General features: G+C 50.0%; 1 protein-coding gene across 30 annotated transcripts in view; it reads left to right on the top strand.

Moving 5' to 3' along the window:
• Window positions 1-19,659, top strand: part of MACF1 (microtubule actin crosslinking factor 1) — a 362,956-nt gene that overhangs the window by 211,178 nt on the left and 132,119 nt on the right. For 23 of the 30 annotated variants that reach the window (XM_053267998.1, XM_053268004.1, XM_053268005.1 and 20 more), the window contains 8 exons: window positions 1,157-1,264; window positions 1,842-1,940; window positions 2,538-2,690; window positions 2,817-2,905; window positions 4,312-4,447; window positions 10,011-15,494; window positions 16,450-16,599; window positions 19,190-19,405. In XM_053267998.1, the coding sequence (XP_053123973.1) occupies window positions 1,157-1,264; window positions 1,842-1,940; window positions 2,538-2,690; window positions 2,817-2,905; window positions 4,312-4,447; window positions 10,011-15,494; window positions 16,450-16,599; window positions 19,190-19,405 (6,435 nt within the window). The remainder of the gene's footprint in view (window positions 1-1,156; window positions 1,265-1,841; window positions 1,941-2,537; window positions 2,691-2,816; window positions 2,906-4,311; window positions 4,448-10,010; window positions 15,495-16,449; window positions 16,600-19,189; window positions 19,406-19,659) is intronic. The other 7 variants (XM_053268000.1, XM_053267999.1, XM_053268001.1 and 4 more) reach the window with 1 other exon arrangement.

Genomic DNA, 19,659 nt, shown 5'->3' with positions numbered 1-19,659 from the left:
GGGACCCAAGGGTGGGGATCCCTCCTTTGGGGCATCCGTTTTAAAGCGAAGGGTTCTGTGAGCAGAGGAGGCTCAAAGTAGGGTCAGCCACCATTTGAAGTGCTGGCTTCCAGGCTGTACCCAAGGCAAGCAGGGCGTTCCTTGAAGGAGACCCAGAGGAGATCAGTAATGGTGGGCAAGCTTCCTTGAAAGATGCCTGGTCCACTGCTCCTGATCGTCTCCTGTCGTGTTGGGCATCTTCTCGTTTCCACACTCGGGTCAAGGGAGGCCCAGTAGGCCTGGCCGGTGCTGCCTGTGAGCTGTGGGTGCCCCTGAAACATGGCCTGGAATTCTTTGCAGTGCAAAGGAATGTTATGGCAGAAGTGCAAGGGAGTCTTCGGGAGACCAGTCAATGACGGGGGGGGGCGGGGGGTTCCCTGCAGGAGGGACATTTGAAAAACAGTCTCTGAAAGCCTGTTTTTTAAGCAGTTGTTAAAGCTGCTGAAATAAGTGGCATGCGGATTCTGAACCTGCTTGCCCCTTTGTAGACATTTCATGTCGATCAATGCAACACATTCATTAAGGGTTCTGTGTTACGCAGCCATATGATTGCCTGGTCAGCTCTGGGGACATGGGCCTTTGCAGAGTCTTGCTCCAAAGCCACACTGCTCATCTGTAATTGGGGTGGGGGCCAGAATTGGAAAGAACCTGCATGGATGGAGTAGGCTGAGGAGTTGGCTATACTGCTTGAGATCTGGTCCTGACAAGATTGGTCCTGACAAGTGTCTGATGAATGCGCCTGAGCAGTCTTAGCCGAGTACATAATCTAAACACAGCTGTTCATCTTAAATGCTAACGACTGGACCAAAGAGAGATTTGTGCATTCTTTAAAGTAATCCCATCAGTGCCAGAACCCTCTGAGTGGACAGTTCTGATTAAAATCCAATTAAAGATCATTGTGTTGGGCCTTGTTCTAATTAATGAGTAATGCTTGCACAAAAATCACTGATTTTTAAACAGTTGCTTCCTCGAAGGACAGTACTAAAATAGTAAATGTAACTGCCCAGAGACCTGAGTTTGGGGTGGTATTCAGATATACTAAATTTTAAAAAAAGTGGAATTTCAAATTGCCCTCCTGGAGGTCTGAATTCCTCTCTTGCCATCTTGATATTCCCAGGACTATGAGCTGCAGCTGATGACGTACCGTGCTTTTGTGGAATCGCAGCAGAAGTCTCCCGTGAAACGCCGGCGCATGCTCTCTTCCTCCGACGCCATCACGCAAGAGGTGGGGGCTCACCCTTCTTCCCACCCCTCACTTTCACGGTGGGAGTGGGGCGGGCGACCACCAGGCTCCTAAGTAGACAAGCTGCACTCCTGCCTGCTCCTGAACCCCTCTGGGAAAGTGTCCGCTCTCGCTGCCAAGCACAGAGGCGCTCTAAGCATCAGGGGCTGGCATGCACAGCTCCCTGGATGACCCTACAGGGGTCATCCCGGCCTCTGCTGCCCCCAAGGAGCGCTGAGAAGCTCACCCGTGTGGGAATAGTTTAAGTGAGGCCGAGAAATAGAAACATTTTAAAGTGGCAGGAGGGGCAGGGGAGGGAAAATTGGGTGAAGGGCTCTGAGCCAGACCCCCTCTACTCCGGACTGAGGGCCTGACTCGGCAACCTTCACCAGATTCGTGTGCTGCACTGCACTGGCTGTGTCTAAAGGTGTGTCGGTCTGTGCAGTGAGTGGGGCAAACTCTTCCCGCTTCTCCAGAAGGAGCGAAGTTTCAGAGCAATGTGGGAAGTGTGGCGGTTTTTCATTGTTGACTAAGAGGCACATCCCTTCTCCTGCTTATTCCTCCCACCCCCGCCCCCCAGTTTATGGATCTACGGACGCGCTACACAGCTCTGGTCACGCTGACAACACAGCATGTGAAGTATATCAGTGATGCCCTTCGGCGCCTGGAAGAGGAAGAGGTAAGGCTGTAGTTGCTAAAACGCGCCCTGTAATGTCTGTCTGCTGAATCGGCCCACAGAAGTCAGGAGGCATGTGCTTAACCGGTGCCGAGAGAGAGAAAGCCGCCTTCTGCTTCCAGCAGTGCAGTCTTCCCTTCTGCCTGGGTCCTGGACAGCTGTTTTTCAGCTTCGTTAGCTCCCTTGCCCCTCTGGGCACCTTTTCCTCAGACTTCGACCACTTCAGGTCTGCGGCTTAGTTCACTGCCTTGGCCCTCCGTATCTTAACCCCCTCAGTCTCCTGGGTTCTCTGCACACTCAGCTTCCCAACATTTTGGCCTCGACCTGCCTCCCCACCCCAGCCTCTCTCGCCTCTGCATCCTGTTCACTGTCCAACCAAGTTCACATCTACTTCCCTTGCAGAACCTGCACGCTCCACATTCTTTTGTTGACACATCTCTCCCGAGCAAGTTAGAATGTTAGGGAATGTTCCGTGGCATGACAGCAGCATAGCAAATATACTTGGCATGGCTCTTTCCAACAGGCAGTTTTTAGCTTGCGACCTATATAAGAAGCGTTTTGCAAAAGGACAAGTTCTATTACCTGTCTCTGTCTTTGCAGAAAGTTGTAGAGGAAGAGAAGCAGGAGCACGTGGACAAGGTGAAGGAACTCTTGGGCTGGGTCATGAGTTTCAAGCAGAGCGCCCAGTTCAGGGGTGTCCCACCCAAGAGCAAAGAACTCGGCAATATTGAGAAGTCCATCTTGGAGCAGCAGGTACCTTAGGGTGGGGGCGGCTGCTGTCTGAAGAGCTTTCTGCGTGGCTGATGCCAGCAGTACAGGGCAAGGCTGGAAGTCAGTCTCAGCAGGGTGGATGAGCTGGAGCCTCCTCTTTTTGCACAGGTTCTGAATGAGGAATTGGCTGCAAAGAAAGAGCAGGTCTCAGAAGCGATCAAAACTGCCCAGATCTTCCTCGCAAAGCACAGTCACAAGTGAGTTGCAGGGTGCTACGTGAATTGGAAGGAATGCATTTTTCAGGGGTTCTTACAGTGTATTGGTTGCAAGAAAGGGAAACGGGGTTTCTAGTTCTTACTTCTACCTCCCTCCACATCTTCAGCTCTGGGTGGATTTATGCTGCTAATGTTCATCTTGAGAAAATAAAACGCAACATCTGAAGAGGTAGAAATGCTAAGCGTGGAGGTCACCAAAGGAGGCAACTTGGGGTGCTCCTCTCTCCAGCATTCCCTCTAACAGAGAATTCCTGATTCTAACTACAACTCCCAGCATCCCCAGCTGTGATGGCCTTTGGCTGAGAATGCGCTTCCAGGAAGTGTGGAAACAACTGGAATTGCCTCTTTTGGTACCCCCCATGGTTCGCTAGGACAAGCCAATACTGCATTTCCTCCTCCATCAGTGATATAAAGGAAAGGAAAGAAAGGTTGTGCCGTTGAGTTGGTGTCAACTCCTGGGCACTTTCCAGTCTAGCTGCTCAATACCAGCAAAATGCCTCCGTTCAGGCAAGTTGCATTCGAAACGTAAACAGCGGGGGGAGCAGTCTCACGGAAACTAACCACCCGAAAAAACAGCAACTTTTTAATGCCGGATATACAACGTCCTAGCTCTATATTGCAGCGATTAAATCCGAAACAAGGCATTGGCAATGTGAACGGCACCCTGCTGTCTGCATGGGGACTGCGGTGTCACAACGCAGGAAGTGTCGAAGCACACTGCCGAGATACAACATGACCCCATTGCAGGGTCTAATCTGGAAAGTGTACTGGCGCCCACAGAGCCCTGTGGTTTTCTTGGGTAGAATACAGGAGGGGTTGACCATTGCCAGCTCCTGTGCAGTATGAGATGAGGCCTTTCAGCACCTTCCTATATTGCTGCTGCCCGATATAGCAGTTTCCCATATTCTGGGAAACACACCAGCAGGGATTCAAACCAAGAGCCTCCTGCTCTGTAGGCAGGTTGCTTCCCCACAGTGATATAGAGGGGGGGAATACAGGCCCCATCCTCTGAACTCCCCTCCCCCCGTGTTTTAGGCAAATCATGCTCCCCTTGTAGCCTTCTAAAAATGATGTCAGGGGGCTGGGTCTCCTCTGGCCCCACTGTCATTCAAGTGCTGCCCCATTGCTCAAGCACTGACATCTTTTATTTAAATCTCTTGGGTTGGTGGGCTTCCAGATACCTGTGCCCGAGGACTGGAAAGCTGCTGCCAGCCAGAGTAATCAGCATAGGCTGGGTGGGCCCCTGCAGTCCGGCTCCTCTGCACGTGGCAGATCCTTCTCTCCAGGGCGTGGGGAGTTGTTCTCACCCAGCATCTCAGCAGGCTCCTCTAGAGGGCCAGATTCCTGCATTAATCGTGAACCATGCCCTCCTGTGTCCCGTCCTGCAGGCTCCCTGGCCAGGAGAAGGCGCACATCGACACCCAGCTGAGTGCCTTGAAGGAGACCTATGAGCAGCTCTGCACGGACTCCACGGAACAGCTCCAGCAGCTGCAGACCCACATGGCGCAGGAGACGGCCCACAAGGTAGCCCCTTCTCACCTCTCTCCGTCCCAGAATCTCTCTTACCTGCAGCGCTCTTTCTCCCCACCCCCAGTTGTGTGGGGCAGGGGGGCGATCTGAGCTTGGTGGTGCATCTCCTCTTACTCACAGCTTGATGGCTTTCGACGCTTCCTCTTAGGAAGCACCATCCTGTTCAGTCCCATCTGTTGCATTAGGAAGAGAGTCTGATGTCAGGGGGCTAATGCAGGCCAAGCAAAGGTTGAGCGGAGTGGGACAGTTGTGGTCGGGGGTTGTCAAGCTCCTGGACCGAGGAGAACTTCTCGTAATAGTGCCACAGCGAAGGGAGAAGAGCATGCAAGCAACTTCTCTTAGCTTCTTGGCTCTGGAGGACATAAAAAGCTGTCCTTGGCAGGGTTTGGGGAATTGGTCTCCTTTCCCATCAGCCACTTCTGGTTGGAGATCTCCAGGGCTGACTCTTCCACCTAACTTTCCATTTTAATATTTATTTATTTTATTATATTTATATATACCGCCTGATATGTGTATCTTTAGTTGGTGTGCACAATTTAAAACAATATATATAAAACAGAGTTAAAACAATTTCACTGAACAAAAAAAAATTCATGGGATAAAAGCCATTAAACAGTTTACAGTCACTTTCAGTTGAAAGCCTGAGAAAACAGGTGTGTTTTGAGGGTCTTCCTAAAAGCAAACAGAGAAGGAGAAGCTCTTATTTTGACAGGGAGCATATTCCAAAGCCCCAGGGCAGCCACAGAGAAAGCCCAGTTTTGAGTCGCCACCAAATGAGCTGGTGGTAACCGTAACCGGACCTTTCCAGATGATCTTAATAGGTGGCAGGGTTCATGACAGAGAAGGCGCTCTCTTAAGTATCCTGGACTCAGCCACTGAGGGCTTTATAGGGAATAACCAACACTTGGTTTATATCAGTTGATTTTACATCCGGCTTTGTGGCACTGCTCAACGAGAGAAGTTCTGAACCTGGGTTTTATAGAAAGAAGTTCTAGGAGATCTCCAGATAGTTGGTAGGAGAATATTCCAGGCTTATGGAGCAGTAAGAGAAGTGAGTTTAAATGCAGTCCAGAAACTGAGAAATGTGGTGAGTGAGGGCAACAATTCATGAGGGGCGGAAATCCCAAAAAGAGGCCTGATGAGAAGTGAGTGGAAGAAAGTGAGGGTGAGTGGAAGCTAGAAGTGGAATGGAATTGCCGAAGGAGGCTGGTGGAAATGGGACTGTGTTTTTCATCAGAAGTGAATAAGAGGAAAGCCAGATCCCCCTGCCCACCCCTGCCCCGAAAGACAGTCCTGCGTTATCCCAGCCATAGGATTCTCTGCTGCCATTAAGCCTTCGCTGGTCAGAAACTGGACCTTCCTCCCACGTGATTCTTTTGCATCCACGTGTTTCTTCTGCGACCCTTCTCCCTTCTGCACTTGGCAAAAAGTCTTTGAACCTCGTCCTGCCTCTGTTATCAGTTTGTCGTCATCCTGGAGTCCTCTGTGGATGTAATTGTACATGGTGTATATCCGTGTGTCCAAGCAAGATCTGTGTGGAACTGTGTTTAATGCTTGCCCGCTCCCTGCCTTGTGAAGCACTGGCAGACCCGCTCAACCAGCTATTTTCATGGGGGTTTCCTCTTAAGCTGATTAGGTGCTGTCTTAAGTGACGGCATTTCAGCAGGTTTCTTTTGGCTCTGATACAGAAGCAGAATGCTGTTTTATCACCGGAGCGCAGGAACCTGCCTTATACCAAGTCAGACCCTTGGTCCATCTAGCTCAGTATTGTCCACACAGACTGCTGGTGGCTTCTTCAAGGTGGATAGAACCACATCTGTGGTCTCTCGACTTCTTCCAGTTGACCCAGCTTTACTGGGGTAGACAATCTGTCCAGGCGTGAGAAGGCAAAAGGGTCTGGCTCTGGCTCTGTCCCTGCTGCTCCTTCCAGTATCTTATTGGAAACCAGCATGCTTCCATTCTGGCCACTCAACTGGGACTTTGCCTGGAAAAGGAGGGGTCAGAATAAGGAGGAAGTGTTGTCATGGGGGTAGGCCAAAAGAGGAGGGAGGTTTCAAGCGGGCACCTCCAGACCACTCTGTTTGAATGGGGTTCTCTTTGGAGTTTGGCCCAGGTGCTTCATGGCTGCAGGGAGCAGAGCCTCTGGGGGATGTTCTAACATTGATGCCTGCAGAAGTCATCCGATTCTTGGTTGGAAATGGTTGTGCAGTTGAAAGCAATTGACGGCATAAAGAAACCCACTGGGGGCGGGGCTGGGAGAACCAGGACCAAAACGGCAGAACTCGGTGCATTGAGCATGATGTGTCCCTGTTTGGTTTGTGTTTCATGTTGAATTACTGTTCAGATTAACTGCCATCCTTGCTTACAGTTTTGTTTGTTTTTGACTAACAATCTGACAGTTTCACTTATATCTGGAGGTCACACACACACACACTCACACAAAATGTGGGAAACCCGTGCGTTGGGTGGGGTGGGATATTCTTTCCACCTTTTTTTGTGCAAAACCACCAGTCGCATGCCGGATGCTAACCCTCAGCTTTTACACTGTGTGTGCCATACGGCTGAGCTGCTCCATAAAGGCTCTGTCTTTAACTGCTCACGGCAAACCCCACAACTCTGGTAAGTAAAAAGCCTTTTATGTCTCCTGGCTTCCTCCTCTTCCTCCCTCCCTCCCTCCTCTCTCCTGCTTGTTTTAATATCTGAATGTGCATGTTTAGAGTCTTGACGGTGGCATCAGGAGGCCCTTCCTGTTGGTCCCCCATCCCTGCTGGCCATGAAAGGGAGGGGGAAGCTCTTCAGTGCCACAGTACTGACGGGGAGAGCTGGTCTTGTGGTAGCAAGCATGACCTGTCCCCTTAGCTAAGCAGGGTCCACCCTGGTTGCATATGAAAGGGAGACTAGAAGTGTGTGAGCACTGCAAGATATTCCCCTCAGGGGATGGAGCCGCCACTCTGGGAAGAGCATCTAGGTTCCAAATTCCCTCCCTGGCAGCATCTCCAAGATAAGGCTGAGAGAGATTCCTGCCTGCAACCTTGGAAAAGCCGCTGCCGGTCTGTGAAGACGATACTGAGCTAGATGGACCCATGGTCTGACTCAGTTATATGGCAGCTTCCTATGTTCCTGCTGCCCTCCACTAGGAAGATCAGACATGCTCCTGGGGGAGTTCTTTATGGGGAGGTCCCTTGACCCACAAACCACACCCACCGTTGGGCTCTGCCCGCACAAAGTAACCCATCTCACGTTCTCATTAGGCCCGCCCCTCGTGTGTTCCAGTGGGTAGCATTTGGGGCTTGGATTGGGAAGCCCTGGCTTCAAATGGACTCACGTAGCCCTGGACTCACTGGGTGGTCTTGAGCAAGCTGCTTAAACCCCGTTCCGTCAAATTAGAATGGTAATATTCTAGGGAAAGGCCCTCATGCAGGATATGCAATTCTTAATACTTGTTGCAGGATTTCCTTGACTGCAGACTTGCCTGTGGTATTTATGAAAGCAAGCTGCACTGTTTCCATCCCTGTGAGGACCCTTGTTTCTTGTCCTCACTAAATCCATTCTGTTACCCAGAGATCAACATTCCCATTTTGTGTCGTCTGGCAGGGAACTCCTCGGAAGCGGCCTCCTACTGAGTCAGACCCTTAGTCCATCTAGCTCAGTATTGTCTACACCGGCTGGCAATGGCTCACCCGGACTTTTTATATATATATATATATATATATATATATATATATATATAAAAATTTATTTATTTTTTTATATCCTGCTCTTCCTCCAAGGAGCCCAGAGCAGTGTACTACACACTTGAGTTTCTCCTCACAACAACCCTGTGAAGTAGGTTAGGCTGAGAGAGAAGTGACTGGCCCAGAGTCACCCAGCAAGTCTCATGGCTGGATGGGGATTGGAACTCGGGTCTCCCCGGTCCTAGTCCAGCACTCTAACCACTACACCACGCTGGTGTAAGGGCTCCCTGTCAAGAGCCTGTGTGTGGAAGAGATGCACCAGGATTAGTGGTGATATCTCTGTCCTTGGAGGAACAGCTTGTTGGCTGCAGAATCCTTCTGTGTGGGAGAGGACTGGGGCGGGGGGCACGTTTCGCTCCCCTTCTGTGGGAACAGAAAACATCTCCCAAAATGGACCCGGGATTCTCATGTGGCTGCACACAGTAGGCAGATGGATAATGCCAGGTAAACAGTCTTTGGGCAATTTATCCCCTCACTGAGAAGTCCCGATAAGTGAACAAAGAAATCCAGGGATGCTATTAGGAAACAGCTGCCATAGATGAATCTCTGGGCAGCATCTGAGGCCGCAGCTGCCCTCTGTGAATTCGGTTCCTGAAACATCAGTATAGGTAATGCTATGACATTCATTCCTCATGTCTGTGCACTCAGAGGTCCCGCTAGAGCAGGGATGCACAAGTCAAATGCCCTGGTGGGCCAGAACCAGCCATGACTTGGTAGGCAGGGGCCGAGGTAAATTTTCAGCACATTAATGATTACATTAAAATTAATTATTAAAAATATTAATGAAAGCAAGTATTAGTTACCCAGAGCATGCAGAGAGAAGAGGAGGCTCCTAGCAACCTCTCCTCTTCCTCGTCCCTCATGCACTTTCAATGCCTTCAAAGGTCAGTTTTGAAAGGGGCCTGACCCCCACCAGGTCCATGGGGCAAGGCGGCATTTTGCACCTCACCTCAAGCACCACAATACTTTGGGCCAGTCCTGGGGCCAGCAAAAAAGTCCCCGCAGGCCAGATCTGGCCCCCGGGTCTTATGTTGTGCAGGCCTGCGCTAGAGGCTCCGACCCCCAAGCTGAGCTTGTTCTAGCTCCTGCACTGGCATTTTGTGAGCACCAAGCCTTTCAGCCTCCTGAAATAGGACAGTGAGGATTAGCCTCTGTTGACTCCTGGGAGGCTGCCCTTGCATGGTCGCTGGGAAGGGCCCGGCCGCATGGGGGCCACCTCTTCTTCTCCTTCTCCCCCCGCCCCCCCCCGGCACTGGGACCCTCCTGCCAGCTTGAGGTGATCGTGCATGCCTGTAATAAGGGGAAGGGGCAGTCTTGGGGGCTGGGAATACAGTCTGTGTCCTCCCTCTTCCTTGGCTTCATGTGGGTGACCTGTGTCTGTGGCTCTTTGTGCATTCTGTCCCCTTCTGGCTATACAGCCTGGTGGCGCCATGGTGAGTGGATGTCTTCTCCGTGTTGGTGTTCCTCTCTCCTCTCCCAGTGATCTTGACGAGGGCAACGTGGCTGCTTGCTCATTTTGCTGCTTTGGCTGTGCTTGGTGGGGGTCCGGAATGTCTCATGCCATTCCTGGCTGGCTAGATTGAGCTCCAACGTTCCCTGAAAGCATGCAAGACCGGAGCCTGTCTACCAGTAACATCGTGGTGGGGTGTCCAGCATCTTGTAAACGTGCATCCGCCTTGGGACCAGCTCTCTAGCCCTAATGGCTTCCCCATGCCTTAGAAGACTGAGACATCCTTGGACCCTGGGGTACATTAACATTGGCTGTTTTCTCATGGTTTCTCTAGTCCTGAGTTCTTCTTTGTTTTCCCCCCACCCCTCTCTAGGACACGGAAATAGTTTCAGGAGTGCTAGACCTTGGCACAATGGAAGTCCTCCCTGTCTTGGGGGCCATGCAGAAAGGTCTCATAGACCAAGAAACAGGCCTTGTCTTGTTGGAGGCCCAGGTGATCACAGGTGGCCTAGTGGTTCCCAAGACCAGTGAAAAGCTCTCTTTGGCAGAAGGCCTGGCCAGAGGTATCATAGATTGCAGGACTCACCAGCTGTTGCAGGAACTGCAGAATGCCCTCCAGCTGGTTGACCAAATGGACCTCAGAGACAAGACTTTGCTTCCTGTTGTGCTTGCGGTGGAGGACAGAACAATCAGCGAGAGCCTTGGGCTAAAGATCTTAGCAGTTCAGCTTGTTGCCGGGGGCCTAATAGATTCCTCTAGCCAGGTGAGAATCGGTCTGGAAGAAGCTCTTCAGAGGGGCATCATCAGTACACACCTTCATGAAAAACTGGCCTCTCACCTGAGATCTTGCAAGAACTTGATTGACCCCAATTCAGCCAGAAAGGTGAGCCTGCGTGACCTGATGCAGCAATGTATCCTTCACCAGGAGACAGGACTGAGGTTGCTCCCAGTTGAACAGCTTGCAGGTGGGATGGTGAGCTTAAAATCAGGCCGGAAAGTGAACATCTTCCGAGCGGTTCAAGAGGGGCTGATAGAGAAGCAGGTGACCGTGAGGCTACTGGAAGCCCAGCTCTTTGCTGGTGGCATTGTGGATCCCAAAAGTGGCCACCGCTTGGCTGTGGATGAGGCCATAAGGCACAACTTAATTGACCAGGACCTGGCTTGTTCCCTTCTGGTCCGGCAGCTGCAGACAGGGGGCATTATAGATACTGTCACAGGTGAGAGGCTTTCACTGGATGAAGCAGTCAGGAGAGACTTGGTGACGTCAAGAGTTGCTGTGGTGATCCTGGAATCCCTTTGGTCCCTTATGGGTCTTCTGTGGCCTGAGTCGGGCGAGATCCTCTCTGTTGCAGATGCCTTGGAGCAAGGAGTCCTGTCTTCTGAGCTAGCCCATAAAATCCTTAGCCACAGGCAGCACATCAAGGCACTGTTTATGCCAGAAGCCAGAGAAGTCCTGCCTTGGCAAATAGCTATTGAACGTGGGATCCTGAGCAAAGGTGCTATACAGAAACTGCAGTCAATATGCCTTCCTGACGTAATGCCAGATATGCCCCTGGCAGACTCTCCAAACAGACATGCAAGGAGCACCCCTTCCTCAGAAAGCCCCCCAAATTTTGAGGACCAAAACAAGCTTCTCCTAAGAACCGGTGAGGAAAGGATGTTGTTTTCTTTGATGACCCACAGCTATGTTGATATTCACAGTGGCCAAAAGTTGCTTCTAGTCGATGGAGAGCTCAGCAACCTGACTGACATGCTTGTGCCAGAACTAGAGAGTGGGTCCAGCACTCACCTCTTACAAGCCAGCAGAACTCATCCTCAAGATTGGGACGTTTCTGAGGGCCAGACAAGTAAAGCGATGGAAGCCAAACCCTACAAAGAAATGGCTTTGAAGGAGCTTGCTCTGGGAAAAGAGTTGGAGGGAAATCTACTCTCAAATATTTGTTCGCCTAATGAGAGTGTTGGAATAGAAACTGGATATTTTCCAAAGCAAGATGCAGAAAATAGCAGGAATGTGAAGGACCAGGTGAGGGAATGTGATCCTGTGAAAGACTTTATGATTGAAATGGATGACTCTAAAAAAGAGCAAGAACCAATTATGTTTCAGAGCAGGCGAGAAATTGAATTGCCAGCATCCAAATCTATAATGGATTCCAGCTTTGAAATAAAAGCCAGAAATGTGGAGACCACGTGGAAAGATGTTATGTTTGCAGAACTACCAGCAAAAGAAAAAATGATTTTCAAAGATCAAGAGAGAATTTCTAAAATGAGAAAAAATGATGCAGAAAAAGAAATCAGTATGTCTATTGGTGGTTTGGAGAAGGTGGAGGCATCTCAAGAACTACCAGCAAAAGAAAAAATGATTTTCAAAGATCAAGAGAGAATTTCTAAAATGAGAAAAAATGATGCAGAAAAAGAAATCAGTATGTCTATTGGTAGTTTGGAGAAGGTGGAGGCATCTCAAGGCTTGAAAGAGAAAGCTTTGGAAAAGATTGCTCTTGTGGCAGTGGATGGAGATGCTGAGGCTATGAATTGGTTAGATACAGGGAAAGTGGAGAACGGATCGGTAGAAAGCCGCCTTGATCAAGCTGAAGTGAAAGCTACAGGTGAGCATATGAATGAAGGACAGTCAAGTGTAGAAGGAGGAGGAGGAGAGGTGCAATTCCATCAAACTGATGGTTCTGTATCACCAAAACTGTGCACGGAATCGGGAGAAGACAACACGCTGAAGATGCTGCTAACACAACTCCAGAATGGTGGTATAATTCAGGAACAGACAAGCAAGAAGATGCTGCTAGATGAGGCCATTGCCTGCGGAATTGTGCCCAGCCATACAGCCATCAAACTGATGGGGGCGATGAAAATCTTTAGTGGCTTCTTTGATGCAGAGACCTGTGAATCATTAACTACTGAAGAAGTAATTGGTGAAGGACTGATGGATGAGAAGCTTCTGCAGAAGGTGCTGGCCTCTGATCAAGCCATAAGTGGTGTTATAGACCCACTTAGGAGAACCATTTACTCCGTCAAAGATGCATCCGAGGTTGGTCTGTTGGACAGAGAAACTGCTGAAAGAATTCTGGAAGGCCAGGTGGTTACTGGTGGAATTGTTGACTTCAAGCGTGGCAAGAAAATGTCGGTCACATTGGCTTCAAAACTTGGCCTAATACAACGATCCAGTCAAGAAGATCTTAAGAAGCTAGAGAAAGCATGTAAGGGGAAAGGCACTGAAGAAGCAACCAAAGAGAAACTAATTACTTTGCAAGCTGAAATTGGCGGCATCTTGGATCCTAAAACTAAAGAACCTTTGACAGTCACCCAGGCAGTGGAAAAAGGATTTCTGGCCAAGGAAACAGCTTTTCAACTGTTGACCAAGCAGATAGCCGATGGAGGAATCCTTCACCACAAGACAGGCATGAGACTCTCAGTAGAAGATGCCATGGAGCATGGATTGATCAATGAAGGTTTCTACAAAGATCTCAGTAAGGCAGAAAGTGTATGTTTCCATCAGTGCGTTCATCCAGAAACAAAGGAACTCCTATCCTTACCTCAAGCCATATCCCTGGGAGTAATCAGCTCAGATTTTCAAAGCAAAGTTCAAGAAATACAAACCTGGACTGGAAGCATCTTTGACCCCAGATCTGGTCAGAAAATTACTTTGACTAAAGCTGTGAAGGAAGGGTTGTTGTCCAAGCTGCTGATGGAAAAAGCGATGCTCTCCTATGAAATGAAGCATAGCATTATTAATCCAGAGAGCTGTAGATTGGTCCCCTATTCAGAATTGGTCAGGAAGAGTAAAATTGACATTGAAACAGGGCAGAGATATCTGGAGATTGTTCCTTTTCGGGAAGTCCAAGATGAAGCAACTGGGGATGTGATCTCATGGGCTCAGGCAGCAAAGCTTGGCAAAGTAGACCGTGTACCTTCTCTGAGGTTGTTGCAGGCCCAAGCAGACAGAGGCGGCATCATGGAAACTTCTACTGGCCAAAGGATTTCTCTAGCATCTGCTTTGGAACTTGAAGTAGTGGATGAAGATATAGTTGAAGCCATTGCAATTAATCAGGTGTTGACAGGAGGGATTGTTGATATCCAGAGTGGAGAGAGAGTAACGTTGAAGGAGGCCATGGGGAAAGGCTTAGTCAGCAAGAAATTAGCCAGCAGAATTCAAGCAAGTGTTCGGACAGTCAGTGGTGGATCTGGACTTGAGGACTTGGAAGAACGCAAAGGTTATGAGCCGCAGTTGTTGCTGCAAAATGGTACAGAGATACTGGCTCTTCATAATCACGCTGCTGAGAGCCCCGTTGAAAACCAGAGAGCTGTGCCTGAAGCAGTGGACAGCAGCACACCCAAAGAGGCCAGGGAGGATACTTTGAAAAGAAGTCAGGAGACATCCCAAGAGATGGCTGAGTCAGCACCACCGTCCCTTCCTTTCGCTTCTGCACTGGAGAGTTTAGCCAGTCAACTTTTAGGAGAAGGCAGTCTGTCGCCTGAACTCTCCTTAATGTTAGATCCAGATGCCACAAGAGTAGTGAACCAGAAAAAAAAGAGAAAAAGTAAGCTGAAGGGGAAAGAACTCTGGAAAGAGGAGTTAGACAAGCAAGCGGGAAATGATCGGGAGATTAAAAAGACATTGGAAAGAATTGTATCTCAGGTGGAGACATCTGTACCGGATGGAATGTTGAATCAGACCATCAATGGGGGCCAGGAAGAAACAGAGAGCAAGTTGGCCATCGGCCCCAGAGCTCAGGAAGAGAGGGAAGCTGTGATCCTTGCCTGTGAGGTCACTCAGGGAGACATGTGCTTAGAACCTCCCAAAGTGTTAGCCCCCCAAAAGGTCAGCCCTGTCGATCATAGAGAAGAGGAGAAGACCGCAGTTATAGAGACCAAAGATCAGGTTTCAGATGAAATACTGCCTAGGGACACCAAGAGTGAATTGCCAAGCCCAGGATCTAAATTAAAAGCCCCGGTACCTAATGCTTCAGAGATTGACTTAAAACCCTCTAAGAAAAAGAAAACACAAAGGAATAGAAAGCAGGATACTGTCCCAGCCAAACCACTTAGATTGCATGAGTCTTCCCAAGGGAAACCATCCCTTCCCATCCCAGATTCCAAGGAAGGCTTGATGAGAAGGCTCAAGGAGGAGTTGATCTCTGGTGTGCAAGAATCTGTCGAAACAGATGCATCCAGCAGGGTCGCTATGAGGCTGGCTGCAAAAGAACCAACTGAGGTCAAAAGAGAGGATAAGCAGGCATTTGGAACAGAAAAGAAGCAACTTGGAGTCAAAGAAAACATCACAGATGACCAGAAAGTGAACATCACCCCCAAGACAGATGCACCCAGAGAGTTAACTGAACCAGAGACTAGGACTGACCAAGACTCCTTTGAGGTTTTTGGTTCTCTAGAAGAAAGAGAATCCCAAGACAAGGCCAAAGAGCCATTTATGTCAACAGAAGACCAGATACCCAAGGTGACAACCATGGATGACTCAGAATCCATTGGGCCTTTTGAGCCAGAAATGGAGGCCCTGCAGTTCAGGGAGATTCAAGAGGACAAAATGAGTTCTGTGCCATTGCCCATGCAAGAGATTATAGTCCAGGAAGCAGCCAGAGAAAATGGAAGTATTGGTGCTAAAGGACTGCCCGTGGCTGCAAGAGAGGACACACAACAAGTTGAATTTAAGGGAGGCGAGATCATCGGTCTGAAGGTGCAGAAGCTGCAAGAGGAGGAGTTTCCACAAAGCAAGAGAGAGTCTTCCAGAATGTTGCCCCTGCTGCAGAATGCAGCCCTGGAAATGAACAGAGAGGCCAAGAACGTTGGTGAAGGAGTAGAAGATGGATGGCAGGAGACTCCGAAACCAGCCAAGGTGGGTGGCCTTTTCAACTCAAATCTCAGTTTGCATACCGGCTGAGCCAGCAGTCAGATTGTCTCTCTGGAGACAAGAGAGCTACAGTAAAGGTGTGAAGGACTGTAACTCCCTTTCCTTGGCACAGCTCTCTCTTCTGGCTGGACTCCAAAAGGGCACAGCCTTCGGGGTGCGGGAATGTCTCCTTTTAGACTGGGCCTGTCCTTTGAGAGTGCACCCCCCCCCCAATATATGGCTCAGCAGACTAGAGGGCGGGTCTCTTGCTGTATTTTTAAAGAAAGATGAAAGCAATGACTCTCTGATTTGGCAGTCACGATGAGAGCATTAGAGCTTCATTGCTCTTTTAGGTAGTCTCTGAAGTACATTTATTCCCTGCCTTTCAGCCTAGATTGTGGCTCATAAACAGAAATCAGTCATAACATTCTGCAACCAGCAATGCAGTTGCACAGCAAATTATATAATTAATATCATTAAAACCACTAATGGGGTTTAACCTCATCATGTTTAATCTCTAACCAAATGGCATCAGAAGGATAGTGTAGAAGAAAAATGGCTAAACCTAAATGCCAGCCAAAGGCCTTCGAAAACACAGAAGTTGTCTTAACCAGATGTCAGGAGGTTGACGGCGAGGTAGCCTGGCCAGTCCCTTTAGAGAGAGAATCCTGGAAAGTGGGGGTCACTGTTGAGAAGGCCCTGCTCCTCTCTTCACCTCAATCACTTGTTTACAATTTAAATTTTATTTTAATTTATTTTTTACAATTTGTATTTTTGTTAACATTTTTTAAAAGCAATTTTTTTTAATATATGGAAAAAAGCAAATTATATGCTGCTCATAAAACGTTGGTAGATAAAAGTGGCTCAGAGCAGTGCCCAAGAAAAAGGTACAGAGTGCTACTGCTGTATGTTTCTCCTTACCCTGAAATCTAAAATCTGTGTCTTGCGTCCAACTTTACAGACACTGTACAGCAAACAGCTTTGCCTGGACTATGATGGGAAGCTGGTTGCCCACCTCTCCAGAGTGCGGGGCATTGAGATGCGGATCCAGCGGGTTCAGCTGGCGGACCTGACCTCAGCAGCACTGCAGGACATGCTGCGTCAGGCGCAGGTAAGAAGAGCAGTTGTGGCTGTCCTTAAGGATCACGGGGGGGGGGGGAGAAGCCAAAGGAGACGCAGCTGCCTCTGCTTCCGAGCAGCAGCTCAGGTGGTTCCTCTTTCTCCCATGCTGCCTGCAGGCTGGCCATTCTTCAGGTAGACCTGCGTGGTCAATCCAGCCTGCAAGCAGCATGGGAGGGAGAGAGGTGCAACCTGAGCTGCTGCTGGGAAGCAGAGGCAGCTGTGCCTCCTTTGGCGCCCCCCTGGCTCCTTAGGAGGAGCCGCTGCAGAAGCAGAGCCACCACCTTCAGGCCTTTCAAGGGGCAATTGCTGGATCTCTAGTTAAAGAGGTTGAATCTGCAAGGAGGGGGTGTTGAAAGTCGTGAGAACCTTGAAAAGCCCAGTGCCATTATACAGGCTGGCGCTGCAGTTGCATTTTGTTAACATCCATGTTCCTGAATGGCCACAATCCGATTTGAACAAACATAAGAGGGGAAATTCTCTCCTGTTTCAATATGGTGCTCAATGAGGACCGTGAGGTGAACAAAGGGTGGCCATTCCAGAGTAAAGGGTTGGTGTCCTGGGCAATGGAGTGTGTGAGGGGGGAAAGCGTCCTCCCCACCATTGGTGAACCATAAACTAGAAATTAAGATCAGCCTGGAATCCGAAGCACGCTTGCTTGGAAGTTAACTCCATCGAGATCAATAGGAAAATATGTTGACAATGGGAGTGTTATCGTGAAACAAACCATTATCTCTTCTTCCGCAATCAAACATGGGTAACAGAGTTCTCTCCCTGGCACTGGCTTGTCTGGAAGCAGGCTCAGTTAGGAGAACAGAGTCCTCCTTGTTCGGTCGCCAGAGTTTCCTCCCAGATCCTTCGGCGACTCTGGCCTTGCACAATAGAAGCGGAGGCTTGCAAGCCGGTTCTGGCACCCTCATGCAAACAGCAAAGGCTGAGGGCCTGATTTGTAACAGCAGCAGGAGCCCTCCTAGGCAGGAGCCTCGTGGTTCATAGAACATTATAACTAGAAGTGGCTTGTCCGGACAAGCTGCAGTGCGGGACGCCAAAGGGGTCGCAGCTGCCCGTGGTTCCTGGAGCTCCATGTGCTTCACTCTCTCCTGCCCTACACGCTGCCTCCACACTGGGCATTCATCAGGTAGAGCTGCACGCTTAACCTGTGCAGTTAGGATGAGCTACTCCTGATCATAACATCAAATGTTCAGTAAACGTGTTTGGGTGGCATGCATAGAGATGGGTCTTCCTACAGGTGATAAACCCCTTGTGAAGGTGGCTTTGGTTTGGCCATGACCTTTGCCTCAACCACTAGAAAGCAGTGCTTTACAATTCTGGCCCTCTTGCAGATGATGGACTACAACTCCCATTATCCCTTACTATTGGCCATGGTGGCTGGGGCTGATGGGAGTTGTAGTCCAAAACCAGCTGGAGGGCCAAAGTTGTGCAGCCCTGTTCTAGATGGTACAAAGGCCTAACAGAGGCTGAGAGGAGTCTGCAGCGTCGGGGCAGGAGGACAAGTGACTTCCTTTTGTGTGTCTCTGATGAAGAGCAACAAGGCAGTGGCTCCCCCCAACTCTTTGAGATAAACAAGCTTATTTTACTACCATTCACAATCCTTTCTGCAGCACTTGCATATTGTTGCAAAGTGCATTTCATTCCTCAAAGTCCTCCCACCAGCCTGTCAAGTAGGGCATGGTATGATTTCCTTGGGGCAGGCTGCGCAGGATAGGGATGTGCATGAAACGGTTCGGCGCTCTTTTCACTGACCGCCGAACCGGTTCGGAAGTCTAACGTTCAGCCAGTTCAGTGGTGGGGGGCAGTTACCTTTTAAGGAGCAGGGAAGGTGCCCATCCTGTCTGCCGCATTTCCCCCGCCGGCGCTGTCTGCAAAACCGCTGCCACAGGGTTGCTGCGTACCTCCTTGCAGACCCATACTGGAAGTGGCCGGAGCGCCGCTGAACGGAGCTGCAAGAAGGTATACAGCAGCCCCACGGCACCGGTTTTACAGACTGTGGCGGGCGGGCGGGTGGGCATGGGCACCCTCCCTGCTCCTTAAAGGTAAACCCACCCCCCACCGCTGAACCGGCCGAACACCGGTTCGTGCACTTCCTGAGTGCCAGGATCCCATGCAGTCACTGAACTCTGGATCTACACCAGGCCTGCTCAATTTAGGCCTCCCAGCTGTTTTTGGACTACTATAAGCCAAAGCCGCAATGGCCAATAGCCAGGGATTATGGGAGTTGTAGGCCGACATCTGCAGGATGGCCGAAGTTGGGCGGCGCTGCTCTACACCCATCATTCCAGGCACTGGATCAAAAGAGAGAGAGAGAGAGAGAGTGTGTGTGTGTGTGTTTTAAAATCCTTCTCTAATTCATTCCTTTGGCCCTCAACCCGCTTCATGCCTGGACGGTGACATAAGTGCAAAATCCACGAATTCTCCTCTTGGACAGGCTTGCTGTAACCTGGACAGAGTTAAGAGGTTTCTGTAGCAGACAGAGGCTGTGGGAGGCTGGCGTTTGTTCCAGGACTGACAGCTCCTTTGTCTTGCTGGCATTTTGGCGTGACCGTGTCCCCTTGCCCCCTCAGGCCTTGGACAGGGAGCTGAAGAACCTGTCAGTGCCAGTGGATCAGGAGCTGGAAGCTGTGAAGGGGATCGTGGCCAGCTCTCCCCAAGAGGTCCCTGAGCAATTACTGAAGGCTTTGGAGAAAGACGCCAAGAACCTCCAGAAGTCCTTTGGCTCCGTGAGCGAGGCGGTGACCTCTTGGCTGCACAACCTGCATGCTGCAGTCGAAGCGGAAAAGGTATCCGGCGCCTCTTGCAGCCAGGCTCTGCAGCCGTCCCATTCTGTCCTCCCCAAGAGAAGCCGCCGCCGTTTTTTGTATGCAAACAGGATTCCTATGTGATGGAGCAGGACTGTGCTGGGAGAGGCAGGCTGCTGCCCCATGCTCTCACAAGGAAGGGTCTTTCGGGGCCAGAGGGCAGGACTGGGACCAAGGGGCTGGAATGACAAGGAAGCAGGTGCAGGCAAGGCCATTACGAGACAGGGCTTCTCAAA

This window comes from Hemicordylus capensis, chromosome 7 (genome assembly GCF_027244095.1).
Source record: "Hemicordylus capensis ecotype Gifberg chromosome 7, rHemCap1.1.pri, whole genome shotgun sequence".
NCBI classification, from domain to species: Eukaryota; Metazoa; Chordata; class Lepidosauria; order Squamata; family Cordylidae; genus Hemicordylus; species Hemicordylus capensis.
This window is presented reverse-complemented; position numbering and strand designations above follow the sequence as displayed.